The 26,930-nt window shown below is 40.6% G+C and overlaps 2 protein-coding genes across 2 annotated transcripts in view; one reads left to right on the forward strand and one right to left on the reverse strand.

Annotated features, from left to right (window-relative positions):
* The window catches only part of LPIN2 (lipin 2), a 37,651-nt gene extending 14,887 nt beyond the window's left edge, over positions 1-22,764 (forward strand). Inside the window, exons 7-20 of the mRNA XM_079982921.1 lie at positions 1,805-2,141; positions 3,244-3,343; positions 5,916-6,103; positions 7,303-7,396; positions 7,681-7,750; positions 10,082-10,171; positions 10,979-11,058; positions 12,568-12,709; positions 14,267-14,415; positions 15,267-15,353; positions 16,967-17,119; positions 18,583-18,697; positions 18,929-19,032; positions 19,420-22,764. Coding sequence (XP_079839047.1) covers positions 1,805-2,141; positions 3,244-3,343; positions 5,916-6,103; positions 7,303-7,396; positions 7,681-7,750; positions 10,082-10,171; positions 10,979-11,058; positions 12,568-12,709; positions 14,267-14,415; positions 15,267-15,353; positions 16,967-17,119; positions 18,583-18,697; positions 18,929-19,032; positions 19,420-19,564 — 1,854 coding nt within the window. The 3' untranslated portion in view covers positions 19,565-22,764. The remainder of the gene's footprint in view (positions 1-1,804; positions 2,142-3,243; positions 3,344-5,915; positions 6,104-7,302; positions 7,397-7,680; positions 7,751-10,081; positions 10,172-10,978; positions 11,059-12,567; positions 12,710-14,266; positions 14,416-15,266; positions 15,354-16,966; positions 17,120-18,582; positions 18,698-18,928; positions 19,033-19,419) is intronic.
* A 1,241-nt stretch (positions 22,765-24,005) lies between these two features.
* The window catches only part of EMILIN2 (elastin microfibril interfacer 2), a 37,194-nt gene continuing 34,269 nt past the window's right edge, over positions 24,006-26,930 (reverse strand). The window contains exons 7-8 of the mRNA XM_079982892.1: positions 25,320-25,448; positions 24,006-24,639 (exon numbers count right to left, since the gene is read on the reverse strand). Of these exons, the coding sequence (XP_079839018.1) occupies positions 24,302-24,639; positions 25,320-25,448 (467 nt within the window). The 3' untranslated portion in view covers positions 24,006-24,301. The remainder of the gene's footprint in view (positions 24,640-25,319; positions 25,449-26,930) is intronic.

The raw sequence follows: 26,930 nt of genomic DNA on the forward strand, positions 1-26,930 counted from the left end.
ACATCATTAACACTTAGTGGTGTGTGGATCATGGGCAGCTAGTGTTGGATTTTGTGTCACATTTGATGATAGTTTGCAGTGCAGATAAATCATTTTCCTATTCTGCCTTGAAAGTCCAGATTTTTTTTAATTTTTAAATAATATAGAAACTGCAATCAACCATTCATTTCATGGATGAGTGCTGTTAGGAGGCACTGCCATATTTTGTATCCGACGTGCATTATGGAAAAATGTAAATCAGTTTATATTTTTGTATGCGATGTGTTTACTGTTCTCGGTATTCTGAAAAGTGCTTCCTTTTCTTATGGTTGACTGTGCCTAAGTGGCTTGGGTACCCTTGTTAATGAATGTTAAACCTGTGTCTGAAGTGGCCTATTCCGACAGACAAGTATTGGCATCAATGTCTAGTTCATTGTGAATTGGATGTATTTTATCCCCAAAAGTGCTTTGCAAATGTGTCGCAAAATGATTTTTTAATATGTATTTACCGCCTGGAAGAGCTCTACTGGATTTTGCTATATGAGGAGATGCAGTGGTGTCACAAAAGTGAGCACACTGTGCCACCATCACGATCACAAAATACGCACAATATTTTGTTCTTCCTTGTGTTCAGTCATAGTCTATCTGAAATTTGCTTGGGAGCAATCCTGTCTTTAGCCATTTCATTGTGAAACTCTAGATTCAACAGCAGTGCCAGGCCTGTCAGCTGGAAACTGACAAGAAACCTCTAGAGCATTTAGGCATCCATCAGATTCCATCTGTCTCCAAGGGTGGGGCATCTTAATAGTTCCTCCCGCTACCTACTGACAAACTGAACTTCACCAGAATGTGGTGTGACCATGGCCATGGTTTGCTCAGCACCCTGCTCTCAACTCTCACCAGTGACTCCTAGAAGCTGTCAGCATGTAACAGCAGCCACACCCTCAGAAACAGCTTGGACTGGCCGTCTAAACCTGGAGAGGGTAGCCGATGGGTCTTGGACCCTTGATGAGTTAGGAACTTCCCTGCATGCCAAAACAGGCTCTAGTGGATTGAGTGGACAACACCAATAGTGAATCCAGCTGTCAGGAAGATAGTTTCTGCACATGCTATAGAGGGAAGTGAGGTGCAGAGGGGAAGTTGGTCCATCTAGGAGAAAGAAAACTCTCTGATCCTAAGCCTCTGCTGCCTTGTGTGATTTCTTGGGAGAAGAAAAGGCTAAGGAGTAAACCCTACTCAACAGTGGAGTCCCTAAGACACTTGAATGGTGTCTTGTACACCTCCTTCAGCCAAGCTGGTGCCAAACATATTGCTCTCAATTCCTTTGGACCACATCAGCAAGGCTGGGAGCAGGGTCTTATCATCTGGGCAGCCCAGGATCTCCATACACATTGGCCAGGCTTGCACCCTGAGGAGGGCACTTTGATGCTGCTAATGCAGCAGTTTGACAACTTGACCACAGCATTATAAGAAGCTCCCTAATGCTTGGGAGTGTGTAAGTTTTGTGGAGTGATTTGCAAGGCTGGATTAATGTACAAACAATTGGTATATCTTTCCACGTTTGTCTGTCAACTATGCTGCCCATTGACATTGCAGAGACTTGTCTTATATTTGGAAAATCAGGTGCAGTAAGGATGCCAAAACTTCAGATGAGGTGGACTTCTATTGATCTAACACAAACACACTTCTGAATTGTGGAGGAGGGTGGGACACAAGTTTTATTGAAATGCTAAATTAGAACCACTTTAAGCTGTTGGAACTGAATCATGCCGATGATTAATGAAATCAAAGCATTATTGTTTTAAAATGATGCTTTTCTTTTCAGATAAGCAAGAAGGAAAAATTGGAACATCCCAGAACAGTTACGATCACTCCATCAGAGAAGACGCATTTCAGGGTAATATCCAGCAGTGATGTAGCTGAAGATGGAATTTTGGTGAATGATTCTGTTTGTACAGTAGTAAAGCCTGAACCAAGAACACACCATCTACTTAAGGAGCTAGATATTAAAGAGAGACTTGCTTCTACAGCCACAGAACCAATTTTGGACATTCTGCAAGGTTCATTGGCATTAGATTCTGATACTCTTCCCAGTCCATTGATAGATTCTCCGACAGAAACTAAACCACCAGCAAAACTTGATTCCCCATCAAAGAAAAAAGGTAACATATTTTTAATTACCTGATAAAGTGTTGACATACTTTCTCTTTTACCCCAGATTCCACATATTTAACCATTTTTCAAGAGATAAGTAACAAATATGTTTGCTAGTCCTGCTTGCAGCTGTTCATGTAGAATAATACGGTAGTATAAATAGCTTAAAATTTCTGGTTCATACACAAAGTTTTAAGTTTCACAAATGAAGCTTAAATCATTTATGTTACTTCATCTGTAATGCAGATGATAAAATTACATTATGTAAAATGTTATTTGGATTCATAATAATAATAATAATTTATTTTTTATACCCTGCCCATCTGGCTTCCAACAAAACATTAAAATACAGAAGTCTGTCAAACATTAAAAACTTCCCTAAACAGGGCTGCCTTCAGATCTTTTCAGGGGGTGGTTCTCTCTTGTCTTTTAGCACATATATTTAAACAGCTTAAATGGTCTGAAAGCCAATTTCAGCAGAATGGGTAAAAGTGCCTCTAAGAGTAGCTTGTATTGTAATTATGTAAATGGAGGGAAGTTCACAGAAGAGGACTTGAGTGTGTCTTCCTCTCCCTTACAGCTTGCTGTGCCCCTCCAAAAGTCTCTCTAGAGGAACATACGAAGCTGCCTTATACCGCCAAGTCAAGACTATTGGTCAGTGTAGCTCAGTATTGTCCACATTGACTGGCAGCGTCAGTCTCCCAACCCTTCCTGGAGATGCTGGTGGTTGAAACTGGGACCTTCTCAGGACAAAGCAGGTGTTCTTCCACTGAACTATGGCCCTTCCCTGTAGAGCAGTGTTGGCCAAACTTGGCCCTTCAGTTGTTTTTGGACTACAACTCCCATCATCCCTAGCTAACAGGACCAGTGGACAGGCATGATGGGAATTGTAGTCCCAAAGCAGCTGGAGGGCCAAGTTTGGCCAACACTGCTGTAGATGAGTGGAAACGGGATATAGGAGACTCCTAGGATAGGAAGGAATTCAGTGGAGACATCTTGCATGGCTTTTTGATTAACTTTTAATGGGAAGCAACTTTTATGTGGAGTCTGCAGTCTGCTTTAAAATACATTTGTTAATTGTTCTAAATGAATACTGGTGTTTTTTTTAAGGGATACATAAGAGAAGTCATCACCAAGGACCTGATGACATATATTTGGATGACCTGACAGCTTTGGAACCTGAAGTTGCTGCTCTTTATTTTCCCAAAAGGTATTTCCTAATTGACAACACACAGATAATTGACAGAACACACAGATATTTCACAGTAAAACATGCAAGTAATGTGTATTTCTTTAAATCAATCATTGTTCCCCTGTTTGTTTTCCCTTTTTCATGTAAGAGAAAAGTCTTAAAAATAAGATAGTTGTAAAAACTTTGTTTAATCTGCTCCCTGCCACCACCTCTTACTCAGCCACACAGAACTAATCTATTCTTGTCAGCTAAAACATTATAAACGCGTTATAAGCATGTGACACCAGAGGGTGCTGTAGAACAATGTAAAATCGTCAGTGTAAAATTTCATTGAGAGCTCTATAATGGGCTTTTTAAAAAAGCGCTTTTACAATCCAACGCAGCTGTTAGGACATATAATGGAGAAGCGGTTGCCAAGCCCCTTTCTAGTTTAATTTTCCCATGTTAACAATTGTACTTTGAAAGCCAAGCCCCCCTAATCACTTTTCTGAGACTTTTTAAAAAGAGCCCTGGTGGGTGCTGTTGTCAACAGAGCACAGTGTGTTGCAGGAACTTGACAGAAAGACTGCTTTTTCTCTCACTCTTCCCTCAAACCTCTCCTTCACAGGCCAGTCCTATCATGAGTCAGCCTGGCTGGCTGCTCGCCTTGTCCCTCCCCACTGCCCACCAGCCAGCTTGGGACATGGGGAAGGAGCCTGCCACTGTCAGCGTTCCGGAGTCTCTGTTAGCTTCTGAAAGCTGTGGGGTGGAAGTCCACTGGTTCTCTTGCAGCGTGCCAGAACACAGCAGAAGCCAACAACCATATCTGGAAGTGTTGGCAGCAGGCACTGCATTGGAGGCTCCTGGCAACCTTTATTAATCAAAATTACATTATCTTCAGAGCTGCAGGGAAACTGAGGGGGAAACTGCAGTATGTGGGGACAGCCAGGGGGAGCTAGACAGGGTGGAACCTATTCTGCCACTTGCTGCCTGTTGATACTGCACAAATGTGACCCAAGTCTCCTCCTCCTCCAATATTTTAAGTTGGTTTATCATTGGTTGGTTGGGGGAGAGGGTGGGGGGGTCTTTTTTCAGTCCAAGGACCATATTCCCTTGTGGGTAGTCTTACAGTGTTGGGCAGGGGTAGGGGGGAAAACAGGCAGAGCAATGAATATAACCTTAAATTCCTACAATATGTTACATTTCAACCACATGTCAGGGGACTCAGTACACACATACATCTTTCTTCATCTTCCACACAGCCAAAAAAGAGGCATCTCCACTCTTTAAGGACACATTCAGCCAGTGGCGTAGCGTGGGGGGTGCAGGGGGGGCCGGCCGCACCGGGCGCAACTTCTGGGGTTAAGGCAAATCCACGGGTTAGGGGGCGCAAATCCACGGGTTAGAGGGCGCAAATTACTTGCCTTGCCCCGGGTGCTGACAACCCACGCTACGCCAACCCATTCAGCCAGGCAAAAGCACTCTAGGGTGTGGGTGAGGGATGTGGCTTGGAGAGGAGCAGGGCCTTGGAAGTCTTGGAAGCCGGATAGAGATGCATCTGGCCTCTGATCCTGAGGCTTCTCTCCTGTTATAATGGATAGAATTGGTGTGTTGGTGTGTATATATCTGTGTTTTACAGAGAATGTGTCATGCCTAAACTATGTAACCGTTCTGTCTCTCTCTCCTTTCCACACATAGCATGGTAATTTACGTACAGGGCATTGTTCATGCTACGGTGATAATCTCCAGCTTATGTTATCCTGTGATTTCCTGTCAATAGGGAGGGCTGCCTAAGAATACTTTGGCTGCACTTTGCTCCAGGCCTATTTAACGTAACCCTGGGATGGTTTTATGATTATTGCTGAGTCATGTTGAGTTACATATTGGTTGGATTTTTAACACATCACTGCCATGCTTGTCTATATTTGGTGTTGATATTTTGCTAAAAGCCAATTGCAGAAAGTCAGCATGTGTTGAAAAAGGAGAAAAAACCTACTTCATTGTGCGCTGTGCCAGAACTGGAACTGACTCAGGGCAAAGTGGCTTTCTGGCAGCAGCTCATGCTGCAGAGATGGCAGAGATAAGTGATGACTTGAGAAGGAGGGCACTTGAGATAGCTTAATGGAGGAAAAGCCTAAGAACTGCATAACTTAACCATGGAGCTTCCATGTTCAGAAGCGGTACATTTCTGATCATCAAATAGGTGGAGGAAAACAAAGTAATGGCTGTGGTTGTGCCTTTCTTGCCATCTGAGTGGCCCTTGATGGAGGGAGCAGTTCACCAAAAGGGCTTCTTACATTCTTACAACATTATCAACATTAAAAAATAGCAACAGCAACAAGCTATGAACACTTTTCAGAAATTTCTTATGGATAATCAACTGTACAGTATATCTATGTTTGTGTATAAAAACCGTATATTTTGGGAGACAGATACGTTTCTGAAGTCCAACAGCTGCCTGCTGTGTCAGACTAATTTGCTTTTGGATACGAAGTTTTCCTTATTCTGAGATTCATTGTGTTTTATCATGTTGTGACCTGCCCTGGACTACTATGGGTACTATGTGAGCGCAACGAATCACATGCAAATGTTTTGCTTTTCTTGTCTTCAGTGACTCTGATCCAGGTACCAGACAATGGCTAGAGTCTGACACACTGTCAGGTTCTCAGTCGCCACAATCGGTGGGAAGTGCTGCTGCAGATAGTGGTACAGAGTGTATGTCTGATTCTGCAATGGACTTGCCTGATGTCACATTATCTCTTTGTGGAGGTCTTAGTGAAAATGGGGAGATATCAAAAGGTATGTAATAATCAGCCTTGTTTTTAATAAACTCTTGAAGTCTGTATCTTATATAACTTTGCCCTATAGGAAGCACTTATCTCAGTGCGCAGGATCAAATGATAACATATGTGCCACCATGTGTTTTTCTAAAGCTAGGCAGGAAGCTGTCTTCCCAAGTGTAATTTCCTGCTGAGGTGCACCATATGTCAAATGCCAAGCCATATCTGCTATAGGCTGTTTTGTGGAAGTCCTGCTTTCAATGTAACAGAGAGCTTCAAAACCCTGTGAAGTGCTTTAAGAACTTGCCGTTGCTATTATTGTTGCTGAGTTTGATTGAGATATGAGGGTTGGGGAGCTCCGTGGACCCAGAGGAGGCTGCATTGGGTTGGGTGGAGGGTTGAGTGAAAAGCAGGAGCCCATGTCTGCATTAGCAGAAGTGGTTTCCACTTGTGCACAAACACCGTTAGTACAAGACAGCTGGGCAAGTAAGTATTGAAAAAAACTTGTGTTCCAGACTTTTGCACTTTTAGCAAGGTTATCGGGGAACTGGTGCTAAGCAGATGTGCATGTAGAGCAGTCAGGAAGTTTGGAAGCAAATGGTGCTACATAGAAAACAAACTACCATTTTAATAAGCGGAAGTTCACCACTGAACTTCTTTGGAATTGCTTTATTGACATTTAAAAAGCAGCAGGTTAACCACTGACATCTGGCTTCTTAGTATCTTGACTTTGAATTCTTCCACATGTTAACCATGGATATACAAAGCATGAGTAAAAAGAAAGACATGGCCCCAGAAATTGCTTCCTTGTAGCAATAGCTCCTCTTGGTCCATCACACCTTTAACTATATTCTGCATAAAGTAGAAATGACAGTGTTGGACCTCAACACAGTGTGCAAGCTTTTGAGTTCTACAGAACTCTTAATCAGGCTGCACACAGGCTCCAGACAAATTGCAGGTCCAGCTTGATCCAGGAGTTGTCCAGAGCAGATCAAAGCAGCCCTTGATCACCTGGAGTTGGATCCAGGTGATCTGGGGCTTTGAGTGGGGGTGGGGAGTCAGGCAACCACATGCTTAATCAGGATTTTACACCCTCATTTAATGAAGATGCATCCATTTGAAAAATTCATAATTTTTTTATACAAGAAGGACTAGGTTAAGCTAATAAGGGGAAACAAACATGCTTTAATTATCTGATAAAATGTCATTGTGTTGCAGAAAAATTCATGGAGCATATCATTACTTACCATGAATTTGCTGAAAACCCAGGACTCATAGACAATCCTAATTTGGTAATAAGAATATACAACAGGTAACATTCCTCAAATCTCCTATTTTTCCTGTGCCATTTAATAATAATTTTGTCTGGTTCATCTGTATTGTAGCTGTCATTCTATTCTATTGTCCTTCTTTAAAATTTTAAACCCAACTTCTGTGAGTAATTCTTGCCTGTTAGCATATAATGTAGAATTCCTACGAAGGTTTTTTAGCGCTGCCGTGAGGCTATTTTATGTTTACAATAAAGAGTATGTGGCATATTCATCATGCTGTGCATTTTGTAATATCCATAATGAGTAACTTTTTCTATATAAACAGGTATTATAATTGGGCATTGGCTGCTCCCATGATTCTCAGCTTGCAGGTGTTCCATAAGAGCTTGCCACAGGTAATCTAATACCAGCAAATACTCAGAAATATATTAAACTAGGCTATCCATTTTGGGCCACAGAAGCAGAGTAGAGTGGCAGAGGCCCTGTCCCTTACTTTTCCCAGGCTTCTCATGGCAAAGTTATGGGGGAAGCAAAGCATAGTAATTTGGGTGTTTGGGATGTCTTCTAGCTTTGTGAAGGGAAAAGCATGAGCCTGGCAAACAGCTGTGTGAGAAACACTAGTATGCTGCTCCCATGTTCCAACGTACAATACTTCTGCTACTGTGGTTTGGTCCCCACCCCTCCTAATCCAGCGATTTTTCTAATGAGCTGGGAAGGAGGCATCTGCTAAGTCAGAGCACTCCATAAGAAATTATTGGCAGGTATTAGTTTGTCAAGGGTGTCCTGCAATACAGCCTTAATGGAACTTGGGCCAGGCAGTGGTAGCCACGGTGAGCTGTTCTCTGAGGTAGCCTTTTTACCATAGCGAGAAGTCGTTCCATGAAGAGAGTACAGCTCTCCCATAATTTACCGTAAATTTCGCTCCATAACACACAGATTTTTCCTCCTAGAAAGTAAGGGGAAATGTCTGTGCGTGTTATGGAGCGAATGCCTACAGATGGCGGGGGAATCTGCTGCAGTTGTGAGCAGTCCGTGGCTCGCTTTGAAACAGCAAAGTGGGTGTAAGCGGCTCCTGTCAGCTAGCGGAGCCGGGGAGGAGGGAGAGAAGCAGAGCGGGGTTGGCTGCTTTAAAACAACCCCGTCCTCTATGTTCCTCTCTCCTCCCCACTGAGCTGCTAAGTAGCAGCAAAGCTTTTCAGCCAGCCTAGCCGGGAGGAGGGAGAGAAGCAGAGCGGGGTTGGCTGCTTTAAAACAACCCCGTGCTCTCTGTCCCTGCCTGCAGTTTTTTGCTGTCCAATTTTGGATTAGCCACTGTAGGGGCTGTGTGTGTGTGTGCTTGAGCTATCGTTCTCCTCCTCCTGCTTCCCGTTCACTCTCCCTGCGCCCCTGCGCTCTCCCTCCGACTTTAGAATTGACACTCTGTGTGTCTGTGTGTGTGAGAGAGGGCTCCTTCTCCTTCTCTTGCTTCCATTCACTCTCCCTGCGCCCCTGCGACTTTAGAATTGACACTCTGTGTGTCTGTGTGTGTGAGAGAGGGCTCCTTCTCCTTCTCTTGCTTCCGTTCACTCTCCCTGCGCCCCTGCGACTTTAGAATTGACACTCTGTGTGTCTGTGTGTGTGAGAGAGGGCTCCTTCTCCTTCTCTTGCTTCCGTTCACTCTCCCTGCGCCCCTCCGACTTTAGAATTGACACTCTGTGTGTCTGTGTGTGTGTGAGAGGGCTCCTTCTCCTTCTCTTGCTTCCGTTCACTCTCCCTGCGCCCCTGCGACTTTAGGGCCAGTTCTCTCTCTCTGTGTGTGTGTGTTTTGACCTCACTGCGCTTGTTGGGGGAGAGTGTTGGTCGCAATTTTTCTTGATTTGTCTCAGAGTGGTTACTATCATGGTTTCCTTGCCGGGGAGGAGGGAGAGACGCAGAGCCTGCTTGTTCTAAAGGAGCAAAGCCGGAGAGGAGCCTCTCCTGCATTATTAGCAGCATCCTTCTCCACACCCCCCACGCATGCTCCTTGTCCCTTGAGTTCTTTTCCTTCCCTCCCCACTTAAAACGTGGTTGCAAAGCACGGATCCACATGGATCCTCAGGATTTTTGCACTAGGTCACCCCAAATTCACCATCAGATCACATAGCATATCCATGGCTACAGCCTGCACCAAAAAACACACGCACCCACTGTTTCATGGGGCCGCAATGGCGCAAAAGCGTAGTTACAAAGCATGGATCCACATGGATCCTCAGGATTTTTGCATTGGGCTACCCCAAACTCACCGTCAGATCACATGTCTGTGGCCACAGCATGAACCACAAAAATCATACATTGATATTTTGGAACTATTGCAAACAAATATCAACACAAAAGCAGTGTTAATTTTCATCGATGCGGAGAAGGCCTTTGATAATATTTCTTGGAAATTTATGAAGGAAAATTTGGAAGGGATGGGAGTGGGACGGGGTTTTGGAAATGGGATAGATGCAATTCGTTTAGAATATTTTTTTCTTGTTTTCCTCCTCTAAAAACTATGTGCGTGTTATGGTCAGGTGCGTGTTATAGAGCGAAAAATACGGTAATTGTGCTGAACTAAGTACATTCCTACATAGTCATGATGGAAGCACATAAACATTTCAGAGATTTAGCATAACCAAGCAATGGATAAGCACACATGAGATACCATTATACATGTTAGAACCAGATGGCAACCTTGTAGATGTACACTGATTTCATATGTTTATTAGGCTACAGTTGAATCCTGGATTAAGGATAAAATGCCGAAGAAGTCTGGAAGATGGTGGTTCTGGCGTAAGAAGGACAGCTTGGTCAAACAGGTAAAATAAAACTCATAAGGAGAAGTGCATATGAATATCCATGTGGACTTTAAAAGAATATTTGAAACCTGAAATGGAGTGAACCAAACTAAGGCTGGCAAAACTGAGAAATCTAAATGGACAGATTCTCCATCCATAGTTGTACTCTATCTTATTGGGCACAGGGAAGCTCAACTTCTGGTTTCTACAACATTTAGTTCTGCCTTGTGTACAGGTCCCATGGTTGAATTGCTTCAGTCTGTGTTGATTTTTTTTAAAAAAAGATATTTGTTTTATTTCCTCTCTGATCAAAATAATCTAAAGCAAACATACATTAAAACCATTTTATTGTAAAGTCTACCATCTATAATGATGCTGATGCTCTAGTACAGAAATCTAATTATACCATTTATTCTGCTTTAGTTTGTTTGTTTCCCACCTGCATAATCCTTTTAAAATTTCACCTATCCTGGCCAAACAACATAACCTTACGTTTTTCATTATTAATTTAGAACTTGTTATCTGTGTAGTGATTTGGGAGCCTGTTCAGTAATAGTTGCCAGCTGATCTTGGGCTAGGAGATGAATAATACTGCATTCTCACTTTATAGTAAACAATTGTTATATTTTAAAAATGAGGTGAATGAAATAACACTCCTGTGAAGAAGGCTTCAAATAATTTGAATAATAATATTTCAGTCCTGCTGCACCTTTTTACAACTAGGTTGATATTTGAATTAGAGATACTACAAGCTTTTCTTTCTGTTCAGGTGAAAGTGCAAAATATGACCTATGTTGATGTGGTCTTTATGTACTTTTCATATATTAGCTTCCAGAAGCTAAGGAGGGAAAATCTGAAGCTCCAAAAGGTGACCTATCAACAGCCACAAAGGAACAAGTTGAAAGCCGGTATGTTTTAAATAAGTTGTGCTTAGCGTGGACAGCTGACCTTTCGAAGAACAGAATAGAAATTTGCTACTGCGTGATATGGGAAGGGTTCTAACTCAGTGAAGCAGAGAACTGTTCTTCATGCAATAGTTTCCAGGTTCAATTGGTGGCATATCTAGGTGGGGATGGAAGACTCCTGTCAAAACACCACAGAGCTTCTGACAGTGTGGACCAGGGCTAGGGAACCTGTGATCCTCCTAATGTTGTTGGAGTCTAGCTCCCTTTAGTCCCTGTCAGCATGTCAGGGATTATGGGAATTGCAGTCTGTGGCGTTTGCCTCCTAGGTGGGTCATAAGGAAAGGGCTAAATGAGTGTGATATGATTGGCCAGTGGAAACTGATAGGGGGAGTTAGAGTTGAGAGTTGGGAGTTGAAGAGGGAAGAGGGAGGATATAAGTCTGTGGGTTGGTTGAGTTGTGTGGTGAGGGAGTGAGAGGAACTGTTAGGTGGAGTCAGATAGTTAGTTGGGATAATCAGTTTGAAGTTGTTAGGAACCGATAGGACAGTTAAGGAACTAAGATTAAGAAACTGCCAAGAAAAATTAACTGAAACCATAAGCTTGTTCATGCCTATAAAATAAACTTGATTATTTGTTAATGTTAACAACTGTCTGGACTCTCTGTGTACCCGTGAGGAGAAACGGGTTGGTGGCAGCGAAAAAAACAATCACAGTGGTGGCACAGGGTCAATAGACTGTCAAACATCCGGGGGCCCTGTGTGATCGCCACACAGTCCAACAACATCTCGAAGGTCACAGGTTCCACACCCTTGTCACAAACAATTCTGACTTTGATGAACCAATGGCCTGACTTGATATAAAGCAGTTTCTTATGATACTTCATCAATGCAGAACAGAAATATGACCAGGTCTGGTGGGGTGTATGTGTATGTGTATGCCACACAAAACCAGAATCCAGTTTAAGAAATTATGATGCTGCATAAATGCACCATCTGCTTTGTAAGCTTCAAAATGTTCTGTATTGACGGGAAAGCATTAAAACTAGGATGAAATGAAAAAAAAATGGCCTGTAGCTATGAAAAATTATCTCTGCCCATTGTCCCAACAGCTAAAATTGTTCAGAAAGGGGAGGTTTTGTCTGACTTGATGACGTGGGAAAATACCTGTGCTAACTGAAATCATCTGAATACATCAGAGACTGACTATATCTTGTTAAAGGTTCATAAATATAGTTATATTGCTTGCATTGTAAGCATGAAATAGTCAGCATGCTGTATACTTACCTTTATTTAGCATAAATCCATCTGTTCTGTCACTAAAATGGGAAACCATTAAGCTTAAAAAACAAAGCACAACCCTGATGATAGGTTTTCCTAGTTTTTTCCCACCCAGTCTAGAAAATGCTTCTCCTTTTCAGAATGGCTTAACGTGCTTTAGAATGCTTGGATCTCCTGGCATAATCTGTGAAATGTGCAACATTTCTTATTGCTTACTGTGCTTATATTGTTTTAGGCCTACAGGTGATGAATCTTCAACGGATGATGAAGGATCCCAGGAACTAAAAGAAACCTTAAAAATAGATTCCACTTCACTTCCAAGCCATGGGAATGCTACATCTTACAAAAAGTCACTTAGATTGTCTTCAGATCAAATTGTAAGTGGTCAAATTCTGTAAACATATTGATGAGTAGTTAGGGGGAAAATGATAAGAGTGGTTGAGAGAGAGAAGGGCCCCCTTGCCGAAATCTGTTTTTGTGTTGCTATTAATATACCAGTTATGTGAACTGTGTTTAGGTCAATTTTTGCAACTCCTAAATAAATCCTCCTGCTCTGGAACACTCCCTGATTTCCATAATTTTGGCTCAGTGTTGCTAAGATTTCTTTGGATCTGGGTCATGGAGAGAGATGATTACACATTATAGCAAGCATGAAATCATTGTTTTCCCCTGTCCTTTTCTTTCTAAACTGTGTCATGGACAAGGTGGGGGAATCTGTTATCCCTTTCTCAATGGATAGTGGCTTGGTTTGCACATCACATAATAAATTGAACCATAGTTCAATGTGGATAAGCAGTGCGTTTGTGCATGGTACTGAAATACTGGATACTTCACTCCTATCCTTCTCCTGCTGTTGCTGCACTGCCAAAAAACTAGTCATGGCCTGCCTTATTGGGTCATCTGGATCCAAGCTCATAGTTTATTTCTCTCCAAACAAACCACTAGTAGTAAGCCAAGAACAGGCCTTGACTACCACTCATGGTTTATTAGGTTTATTATTTGCTTTACTATTTTATATTTTCTACCAGTCACCAAACATAACTCTCATGCTGCTGTAGAAAAGAGGGAAGTTTTAACTGCAGCAGAAGCTTATCTACAATGCACAGATTGGTTAAATGCAGATTTCAGTAAGTTGTGCCATTCAGATGAACTCTTACTTCATTCCCCAAATTTACGAATGCATTTCATGTAATGGGATGACAGTGCCTTTACTTCCACCTTGGTGTGGAACCATGGTTCATAATCTAGTCTAGAGTAGGCAAACTTTGCTATCAGTTGTTACATTGTGCTGACGTAAGACTTGTATCTAATCCTGTACGCTGACTACATGATCAGTGGTAACATGCTTTCTTAATTACATCTGGCTTATCTAATTTGTAGGCAAAGCTGGTAGCTACTCTATATACTACTGCATTAAAAATAATAATCCAGAGTTGATAAAATTCAGTGCACTATCTATATTAGGTAAAGGTAAAGGAGCCCTGGACAGTTAAGTCCAATCAAATTTGACCATGTGGTACGGTGCTCACCTCCGCTTTTCAGGACAAGGGAGCTGGCATTTGTCTGCTGCTTTTCTGGGTCATGTGTCCAGCATGACTAAACCGCTTCTGGCGCATGGAACACCGTGACAAGTGCCAGAGTGCACGGAAATGCCATTTATCTCCCATTGCAGTGGTACTTAAGTAGTCACACTGGTATGCTTTTGAACTGCTAGGTTGGCAGGAGGTGGGACAGAGCAATGGGAGCTCACCCCATCATGCAAATTTGAACTGCCGACTTTACCATCAGCAAGTCCGAAGAGGGTTGGTGGTTTAGACCACCATGCCACCAACATCCTATCTTTATTAACGTTAGTATTAAAATGTAAAAATTTTTGGCAGAGAAATATAATATCCTTTAGGGTTAATATATTATTGTGTCTCTTTAATTTAAAGGAAAAACTGAAGCTAAGAGATGGCCCCAATGATGTTGTGTTCAGCATTACAACCCAGTATCAAGGAACTTGCCGTTGTGCAGGGACAATATATCTGTGGAACTGGAATGACAAAATAATTATTTCAGATATCGATGGAACAATAACCAAGTAAGCTGTAGTGTAGTTTTACCTTTAGTAAATCATGGCACCAATGTGTTCAAAATCTATTTGTGTCTGATGAACACTACTCAGTGACTCAATGCTTTTCCTTAAATCCTGGTAAGAAGTAAGGAAAAGTAAATTAGGAATTCAACTTTCTGACTTCTGGTAACCTCCAGATGATATGGACTACAACTCCCATCATAATATCTGTACTGTCCAGGACTGATGTGAGTTGTAGTCCAATATATTTGGACTGCTCATGGTTTGAGAAGGCTGACTTAGTTACTAAAGAGAGGTAGGCTTTGAGTTGTTGTGAATATTTCTTTGTTTAAAGAAATAATTATACATTGTTGTGTCATAAAATGTGGTTTACATCAATAAAACACAAAGCTGTACAATTAAAAACATACAAATTTTTTTAAACAGGCATCAATTAGCTACTGTTGAATTATGTACAGTGGTACCTCAGGTTAAGAACTTAATTCGTTCCGGAGGTTGATTTTTAACCTGAAACTGTTCTTAACCTGAAGCACCACTTTAGCTAATATAGCCTCCCGCTGCTGTCGTGCTGCCGGAGCACAATTTCTGTTCTCATCCTGAAGCAAAGTTCTTAACCCGAGGTACTATTTCTGGGTGAGCAGAGTCTGTAACCTGAAGTGTATGTAACCTGAAGCGTATGTAACCCGAGGTACCACTGTATTGTTAAATTGCCTGCATAGGCTTGGCAGAATAGAACGGTTTTCAGCAAGTATTTAAAAATTGGCACCGAAAAAACTCTGGTGGGACTTTTAATACCTAATGTAGAAAGCATCAATTCACACTCTTACTTCTATTTCTAACCTTCGTTCCTGGTTTAGGTCTGATGCTTTAGGCCAGATCCTACCACAGCTTGGCAAAGACTGGACACATCAGGGTATTGCAAAGCTCTATCATTCCATTAATGAGTAAGTACCTTGCTTGTAAGAGTTGCGAAACATAGGAATAATTGATTATGCTAATTCAACTAACAACTAAAGATCTAAAGTTTTGAATTCTTACACAACACTTTTCACTTTTAACCGAAGGTGCATTTCATGATCCTGTATATTCTGTATTTGTATTCTCGTTGCCTTCCTATTTAGAAGTTACATTTCAAACTCAATCAAATAACAGAGGAATTAAAATACAGAAGTTAGACATGTGACATGAGGCAAATGTAGGCCAATTCAGCACATTATCATTATTTTCTGCAGTATGCTGCAAACCCCTAGCATTCATGAGCAGAGCTTGCGGTGCACAAAAAAGACCAAAGGAAACTTCAAATGACTCCAGAGGAAAGGTTCCAGCTTCCTCTTTCTCCTCATGTCAGCCAAAAAGAAATGGGCATGCCTATAAGTGGCTGCTACTGCTGATATTTGTGGGATTGAGCAGCAGCAGCAACATTGTCCATCTTCAGATTTTCTGCCTTCCATTTCCCATAGCCGCCTGCATGTTCCAGTAGTGGAGGCAGCAGCAGCCTGCCCATGGCCTTTCTCTTTTGTGCATCCCTTCTTCACCCTCTGACAGCTACTGCTGGTATCAAAGAGGGCACCTCTGTTGACTTGTGTGCTCCTGGAAGCATACTACTAGCATCACTAGTAGATTAAGGCTGTACCAAAAAGATGGACTCAAGTCTAGGATCCTGGTTCATATCGAAGTAGCTATGAGTTGTGGTGGTAGTGATAAAGCAGATCACATATAAGAGGAGTAGGAGATGCAGTAGCACAAGGGGCCACACCCTGTGGACAGACTACCAGCTGGAGGATATGGAATAGTAAGTGGAAGTCAAGCAAGTAGGTGAATACCACAGAAAGGGGGATATGGAAAAGTGAAAGCCTATGGCAGCAACATCAAAAGCTTCAAGATCTATCTGTTTTTGAGGGAGACTTAAAACAGCCCAATCTTAATGTGTGTATACAGTGGGCGTTATTTCCAAGTAAGAGTTGCAGCCTAAATGCTTCAGGGAGTGTGGGGAAGAGAATAAAAGTTGAATTAGTAACCAGAGGTTTGAGAAGTTGGAACCATCTAAAGATTCAAAACCAGTTCAAACCATTTTTGTGGAGAATATTAAATACACTTGAAAGTGTTGTTTTGTTGTACTTTGTCTTTTACCATTACGTTTTCCATGCACACCAGTCCCCTACTGAAAGCAGGGCTTGCAGTGGATCATTACCACCTGCAAATCTGTGCCTCTTTGCCCAGTTTGATTTCATATCGTGGACAAAGGAAAATGGGTCACATGACATTGCAGTGCCTCACCCATTTGCCAAAGTTGGCCCTCAGGTGGTGGGGAAGGTTGCCAGCTGGCTCCAATATCCCACCCCTGGAATATAGTCTTAAAGATGTCTGCACTGGCACATTAGTTTCTGATGTGACCTTGGGTCAACACACCCTTCTCCCTTCCAGTTGCTTAAATGCTTTATAGAAAATGAATAGCTGCCTTCTCTTTTTCAATTCAGTATGATCTGACTGTGACTTCTTGGTGTGAATGGTCTACCACATCAAGAGAGATCTTCCTAATCTAGAATTTCATTCTTAGGAATGGCTACAAGTTTCTGTACTGTTCTGCTCGTGCCATTGGAATGGCAGACATGACAAGAGGGTACTTGCACTGGGTTAATGACAAAGGAACGATCTTGCCCAGGGGTCCCTTGATGTTGTCTCCCAGCAGTTTGTTCTCTGCTTTTCATAGGTATGTAAGCAAAAAACACTCTAGCAATCTTTTTAAGGGGTGAATTTTGAAATATAACTTAAGAAGCTGAGTGAAACAAGTGTTTTCGTCATCATTCATAGTACCTTGCTTTTTATCATAGCACAATCTGTGATGGACGTAAATTGAAGTTTCTAAATATTTCATTTGTATACAGTTACATGGGACTTTGTAGTATTAAAAGCCTATATACTTGATAGAACTGGAGTGGTCCACTGATGAACACCACTTGTTTGCTAGACCTTAGTCTGATCTTATAAGAAAGTCAATATATTCTATTGAAGAGAGCGGCAATTTTTCACTATATGTCAGAGAAAGTGAAGGGATGATTAAGTCAGGGCACCATTGCAGCAGAATTTAAAAGCTGCTTTTGAGCTTCCCTTTACTACACTGCAGAAGCTGCTAGCTTCTGTGGACTGTATCTGTCTTTAGCCTAGTTCATAATGGGTTTTCTGCCCCCCTGTGCAGGAATAAATAAGTAGCTGGATTGAATATGAACATATGAAGCTGACCATTAGTTCATCTAATAATAATAATAAATTTTATTTATATCCCACCCTCCCCAGCCGAAGCCGGGCTCAGAGTGGCTAACAACAGTAAAATGATAAAACATTCTAAAATCATTTCATTATAAAACTAATTCCAATCAAAGTAATGGCAACCATTTGGGCTAGAAGTTCTGTGAGGATTGCCAAGGGAGGGAGTCAGACTGTGCCCTGGCCAAAGGCCTGGTGGAACAGCTCTGTCTTGCAGGCCCTGTGGAAAGATGTCAAGTCCCGCAGGGCCCTAGTCTCTTGTGACAGAGTGTTCCACCAGATCGGAGCTACAGCTGAAAAAGCCCTGGCTCTGGTTGAGGCCAGCCTAACCTCTCTGTTGCCTGGGACCTCCAAGATGTTTTTGTTCGAAGGCCGTAATTTCCTCTGTGGGACATACCAGGAGAGGCGGTCCCATAGGTACGAGGGTCCTAGGCAGTATAGGGCTTTGAAGGTTAAAACCAGCACCTTAAACCTAGCTCAGTATTTTGTACTCTGACTAGCAGCAGCTCCCCAGGGAATCAGATAGAGGTTCTTTCAACACCTTCCAGATTCTTTAATTGAGAATACTAATAATCAAACCTGGGCTCTTTCACATACATATGCTCTGCCACTGAGCCCCTTCTTCCAAGTGAGTATGTTAAACTGTACCGTCTTTACAGCTTCATTGCAAGGCAAAAGCTGGCACATGGCAACAGCATTTCAGGAGGAGGCAATAGCTGTAGTTGCACTGATTTACATCAGTGCCTAGCTGTCTTCATATATTGTTTTGTTTCATCTGTTTAAATGACCTTTTTAGGAAGAGCAGAACTAAACGTTATAACTTTGTTAAAAACCTGGACAATATTTTTCTAAGGTATTGTCTTAGGCCACAGAAAATATCTGATTTTTTTTTTAATGTTTTGCCCCCAGGGAAGTGATAGAAAAGAAACCAGAGAAATTCAAAATTGAGTGTTTAAATGATATCAAGAACTTATTTTCTCCATGTGAACAACCTTTCTATGCTGCTTTTGGAAACAGACCTAATGTAAGTCTGCACCATCCAACAATTAGTTAAACTGTTCTGCTGTTTTACATGAATATGCTAAATGCACAAATAGTTCTTGAAACGTAGGAAGGAGTTTGAGATGATTTTTCACGTATCTCTATATGTGTTTCGGAGTGAGTACATGCATATGAATTTTGTAATGTGACATTTTCTCAATTAAAAAAATGGCACTATGGCCTCTAGTCTAAAATGTAGTTGTGTTGACTGCAGGATGTGTATGCCTACATGCAAGTTGGAGTTCCAGACTGCAGAATATTCACAGTCAACCCAAAGGGTGAACTAATCCAGGAACAAACAAAGGGAAACAAATCTTCGTAAGTATAGGGTTTTTAAAAGCAGTGGGAAGAACAATTTTTGAATTGATTTGGGTAACCATGCTGCCTAGTATGTGCAATTTTAGGAAAGTGCCTAAAATCATGGCTATCTGCCAGTGTATTAAATGATTTGACTATGGGCAGAAGTCAGTTGTGGAGGTGATTAAACCTGGTAAGGTTTATATCCCATTAAACATGCCCAGAATTAGACAAGCATTGATTTTTTAGCACTGCTGCTTGGCTATATTAAGCCTTCAATCCTATAGATGTTTACCTGTGAGTAAGTCCCACTGAATTTGGTGGTGCTTGCTTCTGAATAGGCATGTACAGGATTGCACTGTATAACAAGTATAATGAGTAACCCTTCCTATTTATTTCTGCATACAGGTATTATAGGCTGAGTGAACTAGTAGAACATGTGTTTCCACTTCTTAATAAAGAACAGAGCTCTGCTTTTGTATGCCCAGAATTCAGCTCCTTCTGCTATTGGAGAGAACAGCTTCCTGAAGTGAACATAGAAGACTTAGCTTGAACAGCACTGATCACAGAGAACCTCCTTCCGCAGAGGCTCCTTTATCCTTTGGTACCATGTGTCTTATTAAATACAGGAAGCGCCAAAGGTTTGGCATAAGCAAACGAAATGCAAGGCTGATCTCTCTTTGTTCTTTTAAGATGTCCTTACTGTTTGATTTAAGGCATTAGAAAGATAGCAATCCTTTGAAATAGCAGACCATCCAGAGGATAGAGGACAGAAAATGAAAATTTAGTTGCAGATTTGCATCTTCATATATACAAACCACAGTGGATGTGTGTGATGTTATGTATGTTAGCCTCCTTGATATATCATCTTAAAGGAAAAGAGAAAAAAGTAAGTAAAACTGATAGCAGAGATTTAATAGGCCCACTATAGGAATTATATTTAGTACTTAAACCAGCACTTAGGCTGTTTGAGATACAATGTCTCTCTCATTATTAATTTCTTTAAAAATATCTTAAGGATTCATGAGTTCGTGTGTAGTGGTCACTCTGTTTTGCTACACCTTTAAAGAACTGAGGATTGTAGTGGAAATGGTACTTCTATTACCCACTCATGGTTATGTTGCCTTTAAAAAGAAAGAAAAGAACAAACAACTACTATACAGTGATTGGGGCTGTCTGAGATGCTTTTTCTTTCTTGCAGCAATTTTGCTTCCTAAGCTGCTATGTGAAATTAGAATTCTAAAGAACAGTAAGAACATCTTTGCTGCAAACAGCTCTCTTAATTGCACTTAGCATGGGTACTGTATAGATCAGCAGGCAACAGATTCAGAAAATATTCAGGGATAAATTCTTGTTTTATAAAAGAAGGTAATGTATATAGTCAGTCTTTAAAACTGGAACTACTATTAATGCCTTTCCAGAACTCTGTATCAGGGTTTTTCAGTTTTGATAGAAGTGGCACAGGACAAGGGCATCCAAGTGAGAAATACTGTGTGTGTCAGGTACAAAAATGTTACTTCTGTTTAGACATTCAGTATGTTAGCTCCACAGTGTATCCAAAAGCAATCGAGGTCCTGATTTAAGTAGCTAGTTGTCTTACATTCTTTCACCTATTTCTATCCAACCCCTGACACAAAAATGATAGTTGATTAAAACAAAAAACATTCCAACTCCCTGCCAGGTTAGTCTACTATGCCTTTAACCAACTCAAACTGAAAGAGTTAACATTTTTGAATCATCATATAACTTGAAGCTAGGTCAGTCCTTAAGAACTGAAATGCTGACTAGTGCTTTCCTGGTCACCCAAAGTATCCATGTAAACGTATCAAAACTGTATTCTCTGCCAGGTATGAACTACTAAATTTAATCTGCAGGTTTGCTGCCGGTGCTGGTTTTATGTTGTCAACTATGGTAGCAGCACTTAAGGACTAGACGTAGTGCTCTCAATAAAATCTTTATCAGACTTATCGAGGAGTTTCACAACTAGTAATGTGCTCCTTTTGACTTTGTACAGGGAAAACATTTGAGACTAATTAGATCAGTTAAATAGATCAGTACAGTAGATGTAACCTTAGGAAAATGTTGGGGCTTGAAATTTCTAACTAAACAGTGATTGGGCTCTATATTGTCATGTGGTATGTGGTTTGAAACTATTTTTCAATCAGATATCTTAAAGTAATAGAATACCTAAATCTCCACACACAAGGAAGTACAAGTTATAGCTCTAGTAAAGAAAAGCCTACTGTACTGGATAAAATTCACTCCAATATTTAGCACTTGCTCATTTTCATATCATATGGTATTCTGTAAAGCACTCTGAAAATTTGAAATATCCTAGATTAAATTTCAATTTATGTTTGTTTCACATTATGCTCTTAATCTTTTTTCTTCTCCCTCTTTATTCTGAGGTACGGTACATTATTTCACATTTGCAGTAATAGGTTATCTTGCTCCTCATAAGGCATCAGTACTGTTAACTGGAGTGAATAATTCTGACAGTGTTTGGAGTGGAGATCTGTGTGCTGCTTTTGAATATTAAGAATTTCCAAAACTTCTGTAAGAATTCCCTTTTGCTTAATGCTGAAGAGTACTCTTGAGTCACCTTGATCCAAACATTTCCTTCATTTGAACAAAATATGCACTTCTTAAAATGATATACTATTGTTTTCTATCTCTTGGTCTCAATTTGAATAGCGCTATGCAGACCATTACATGATGAGTTTGGATTTTACCTCAGTGACTCCAGAGCTGCTCATTGGTAGATGGTGCCCAATATAGCTATCTGCTAGAGGTAATTTTTAATCTGTTTCCTTGCTGTACTGGAAATGGATGGTTTGGAACTGGTATTGGGAAACAACGCTTGTACTAAATCTATTTCAGATCAGCGCAAGTTTCTTAGTTCTTTCCATGAAAGAGATACATTTGTGTTTATGAACAAAGAACCTTTTAAAGGCTGTTTTTGAATATGCATTTCCTTTTACTTTGGAAGTGTATTGAACAGCTTATGCTGCACCTCTCAAATCATTTACCTGGAATTTGTCATATAAAATGAATACAAGTAAAGTAAGGAGCTGGGAAATCAAAGCCTGCAAGTAATGCATGGATAAATAAGGCAATCTCTGCTTGTTTATGCAAGAAAACAGTTGTTTTCTATTGCAGTGTAAAGGTTCTAGATCTCTTGTGTCCTTGTGTTAAAACTAGTATTTGGAGGAGAGAATGTGTGTGTAAATGCAAAAATAGTCTCTATTAAGCAGGGTAAATGGGATCCTTGAAAAACAGTCCTCCGTTATCCATATACTTTTTCAAGAATTGTGCCCTCATCTGGAAAAAATATTACATGGCTCAGCATTGGAAATTTCTAAATGCATTCAATTTATGCAAATATGACTGTGATGCAGGCTGGTAACTGAAGTGCAAGATATCTCAAGTCTTTAAAGCAACTAATATGTAAGACAGATATATTAGAACTGATACCTTTGCGATAAGGCTTTCATCAGCAAAACTTTTGACACCTTTCTTTAGAGAGCGAGAGAATCTACATTGTGGTTGGTTCTGAATGCAAGATTGGAGATACTTCTTCAGTACATTCTATTTAATTGTGTTATAACCAGTTTTTTCTTTGATATACCTTTATTCACTTATTAATAATTGAACATTCAAGTACAGTGTTTTTTGTTTTTTTTTTGTAAAGACTGGTCTGTTAGGAAAAAATGTCCACTGTGCTGTGTTAATAAAATTTACAATAAAACCTCACTACATGTGTTATCTTTATACATTTGAAATTATTCCCTGTGGCACTCAGAACGGCCTGCAGCCTAATCACAGAAATTCCATTCAGTACAATATAGGAAAAAATTACCTTGGGTGTAGAGGAGAATAAACACGGGTGAGACAGTCAGCTGAAAAAGCCTGTAGTTATGTTCACTTTGGACTTTACCTGAAAGTAGGCTGAAAAGGTTTTGGGTTAGCATAGAAGTGATGTGTATCTTTGAGAAATTCAATTTCCATAATTTTGCTGCAGAACTGGGGCTGGTGAGCCTCCTCCATGCAGTTGGTGGCTGGGGCAAAATTTCTGCCAACTACAATAAAGCACTAGATTTTTACTGTGACTGCCTCTTATGGAGACATGAGGGAGACCTTCAGTAAAGGCACTACCCATTGTTTACTGAAGGGCTCCTGGCCATTCCCACAGAAGAGCAGCAGTCTTCTATTAATTATGAGTAGATAGGACTAAGACTACAGTACACAAAACTGTATCTGCACTATCTGCGATAAAGAAACTCCAGTCATAACCTACAGAACAAGTACATGTAGCGCCATCTTCAGTATTTTAGGGTAGGCTACAAGTTTGTAATAACTTGGATGAACTGCAAGAGTGAAGAGGCAAGACAAGGAGAGAAATTTCACAAGTCTCATGAGGGATGTTCTTTCCTTGGCTGCAGGAATTCCTAACACCATTAGTAGATTACCAAGTACAGAAAAAGAAGGTGTGGCCTATTTGGCTGGGTGTCTTTGCTTTTTAGTATATAGTCTGCTGCAAAAACAAACACATAAGGGAGTGATGCTATTTAGACCATGTTGTATTATGCCTGTTCTCAACTTCCACTTTTCCCAGATGAAAGCTTTTAGGACATGAAAGTAGTATCAAGTGAAAGTGGCTTTTATGACATCAGATACTTACAAGAACCTAATTCTGTGTGAACCTCGTACTTCTAGCATAGTAGTTCAAATATCACCTTTTTCCTGAATTTACTCTGTGGCCTTGGGCTCCATTCCCCCTATCTAAAATATGATGACAACATGATTTACAAGATTGTTAGAACAAGTTAATGCACATGAAATGCTTTGAAGACTAGAAAGTGAAATACAAAAGTTATTGCTGCAACCACTGCTATAATTTCCAACAGCTAGTTCAAACTTAAGTGAAAAGGACCTCCTTTGCTTCTTTCAGCATTTTAAGGATAATGCATGAAAACAAGATAGTTTCACAAGGATAATTTTTAAATTTATTTAACTAGCTTCAGTGACTCAGGATTGCAATTATAAAGTCTCTCTTTCAAAAGTTAATAAACAGTGCATAATTTACTTTGAACATATTTCAGTGATACCCCCATAGTAACTACTGTTCTTTTGTAGGGTGTTTAAATATCAATAATATAAAAGAAAGTCAACTGAGGGAAAGAAAATATAGTCATGTAAAGATTGCACTTAAAACAGAGAAGTATTGAAGGTGATGAAAAAAAATGAGGAATAAAATATTAAAGCTTCACCGTTTATTAATTACTCCCCTCTATGCACGAGAAAGGGAAGGATATAGAAACACCCCACTGAATGTGGAGTATATTTCATCAGAGTCTGTGTAGGCCAGCTTGCCCCCAGTAACTACAATGCTTACTTCAGCTCCAGCTTTGAGGTGAAGAACAAGATGGAAAGCCCCTGTTCCACCACAAGTTCGTTTCCCTGATCGTGGTCGGTGGTGTTCGAGCAGCTCCCTCCTGTAGCCAGCTGTGTGGAGCTGAGCAATGCTTGCATTGGAAACTGACAGCACAGCTTCTACGTATTCATCCCTCTCTGGAGCTAGAACAGCTGTGATCAGATAACGACCTTCATAGGGAGATGTAAAGATGCCTGCAATGAAGAGACACATTAATCAAAACACACGTGTACAGTTGGCCCAAGTCCAATTCCTACCGCTTTATCAAATAACACAAGGATGTCAGTACACTAACTGGGAGGAAATAAAGGGCATTTAATTTGAACGTGTCATATTTTATTTGGCATGACAATGAAGAGGAGTTCTTCACATAAAATTCCTCTTATGAACTCATTCTCCCTTAGCTCCTGCACATGCTTATTATACATTTTTATCCACTGAGCTGATTGTGATTTCACTTCAGTTCCCCAATGCATAGGAAAGAATGCAATGGTGTCTGCTGTTAGCAAGTTCTCCCAACATTAAATCCTTCAGTTCTGCCACTTGTATTTGTGACTTTATGGGGGGGGGGGGGGAGACAGCATGCTCAAGGACTAAACAATATTGGGTAGGTTAAAAGAAATGGATGTTAGCAACAGAGTTAATACCAGCCTCAGTAGCTTGAGAGATCTGAAAAAAATGTATCAGTAGTGTCTACTTTCACACTAACTTGGACAGGAAAGGAACCTCCTATTAAGTTGCTTTATATAATACGCAGGTACAAGTTGAGAAAATGCTGGAATGCATTTAAATTCTACAAAATTTAAAATTTTTAAAAAATAATTCAATAGATTCTGCCCCCGTTTCCCTTTATCAATTATGAACATTTCAATACCTGTTTTAGGGTTATAATGGTTTCCATCATTTACAAGCACTTTGTTGAAATGTACCACACCCACACCATTAGGGAAAGGCTTCTGAGTGAGACCAGCAGAGAATGACACCGGTGAAGTAACAGCTGCTTCTAGAATGAAAAAGTGGTCATAATTTAGACACATAATGCAGCATTACAAGTGCTTTAGCTGGTCTTATACATGAAGTTCTCCCCATGCCCTTAATTGAACACTTCAGCAAAAGCAAAACAAGCACACCTTTTGCAGTTTCACCACTGTTATGACGACTGACAGTCCTCTTCTATTTACACTTTTCCTATCATCTACAAAGTGAATAGCAATATTATCCCTATCTCATTCAGCAACAAATGTTTAGGCAACACTTAGTTCTACATCACCAAAAGTGTGTGGAATGAATAAACACAATGGATATAGCTATAGCTTTATGTACCACATCCCAATTATGCTAAAAGAGATTACCACCACATGAAGATGGCCTTCATGGCTTTAAGCCTTTGGGCTTCTCCAAGAAGGCCCAATGCAGAGAGTACTAGGTCAATCTACAGATCACAACCACCACATGGAGGCTACTGCAACATGCTCCATTTCACAACTGCTAAGGGTTAAGTGTGTTGCATAACACAAACTTGCTAAATAGACTGCTTTCATTGCAAACCTTTGATTTTAGTCCCATGTGCTGGCACAGTGAAAGCGACCATTCCTTATAAGTAACTAAGTTCGAAGTGGACAAGCAGTTGTTGCAATCCATCTAAGAGTAATATATGTACAATTCTTCTGCTTCATCCACCTAGCAGAGCGGTGTAGTGCATGCAGAGCCTGCCTAGAAAAACAGTCATTCTAGGGAGTGGTGTGGATGGATTTAGCTTCCCCTACCCAGTCCTTCCCACTGAACTACTTTTCTAAATAGTCTCTGCATATTCCCTTGATGCAACTGTTCTATACACACATTCAAAAGTGGTGTTTTAATTAACTTTTACTTACCTCCAGTTTAACATTTTTGTAGCTATTTCCTTTTATTCTTTAATTTGTGATTGTATGGCATTAACATGGCTTTCAGCTAGTTACAATAAACTTACTTTGATTGATTTCTTATTCAATCAGTGTGTCCTTCTACATAGTAGCTGCTCCTTTCTGGGCCCTGCAAACCTATTGTCCCTGGGAGGGCATGGACCAGTAGGGAGGGGGCATAGCCTGGGAAGGGTCCCAAGAGCTTGACAGAGGCCTGGAGGGGCACATTTGGCCTCCAGACTTGGAGTTCCTCACCCCTGCTTAACAGACTGCAGAACCACACCTCCAACTGCAGTCAGATAAATTTTCAGGTAACTATTACAGCATTTGTATATACACACTATATAACTTTTTAAGATGTTGATACAATAGACTGTCAACTAAAGCAAAGCAAATAATGAAGCTCACCATTACCTTAATCTCAATTTCAGTGGCATTATCTTAAACAGTGGAGCCACATAACGGCCTAATATGAGAAAGCTAACTTTATCCAAGTGTTAGCAGCAGTGCTATGCTCTCTGCAGTCACCTGCACACAGTTGGGTCTGGAACATGTCAACAACCAATTACTTTAAACAGTTTAAG

This window comes from Podarcis cretensis (assembly GCF_951804945.1).
Source record: "Podarcis cretensis genome assembly, chromosome: 7".
Taxonomy (NCBI): domain Eukaryota; kingdom Metazoa; phylum Chordata; class Lepidosauria; order Squamata; family Lacertidae; genus Podarcis; species Podarcis cretensis.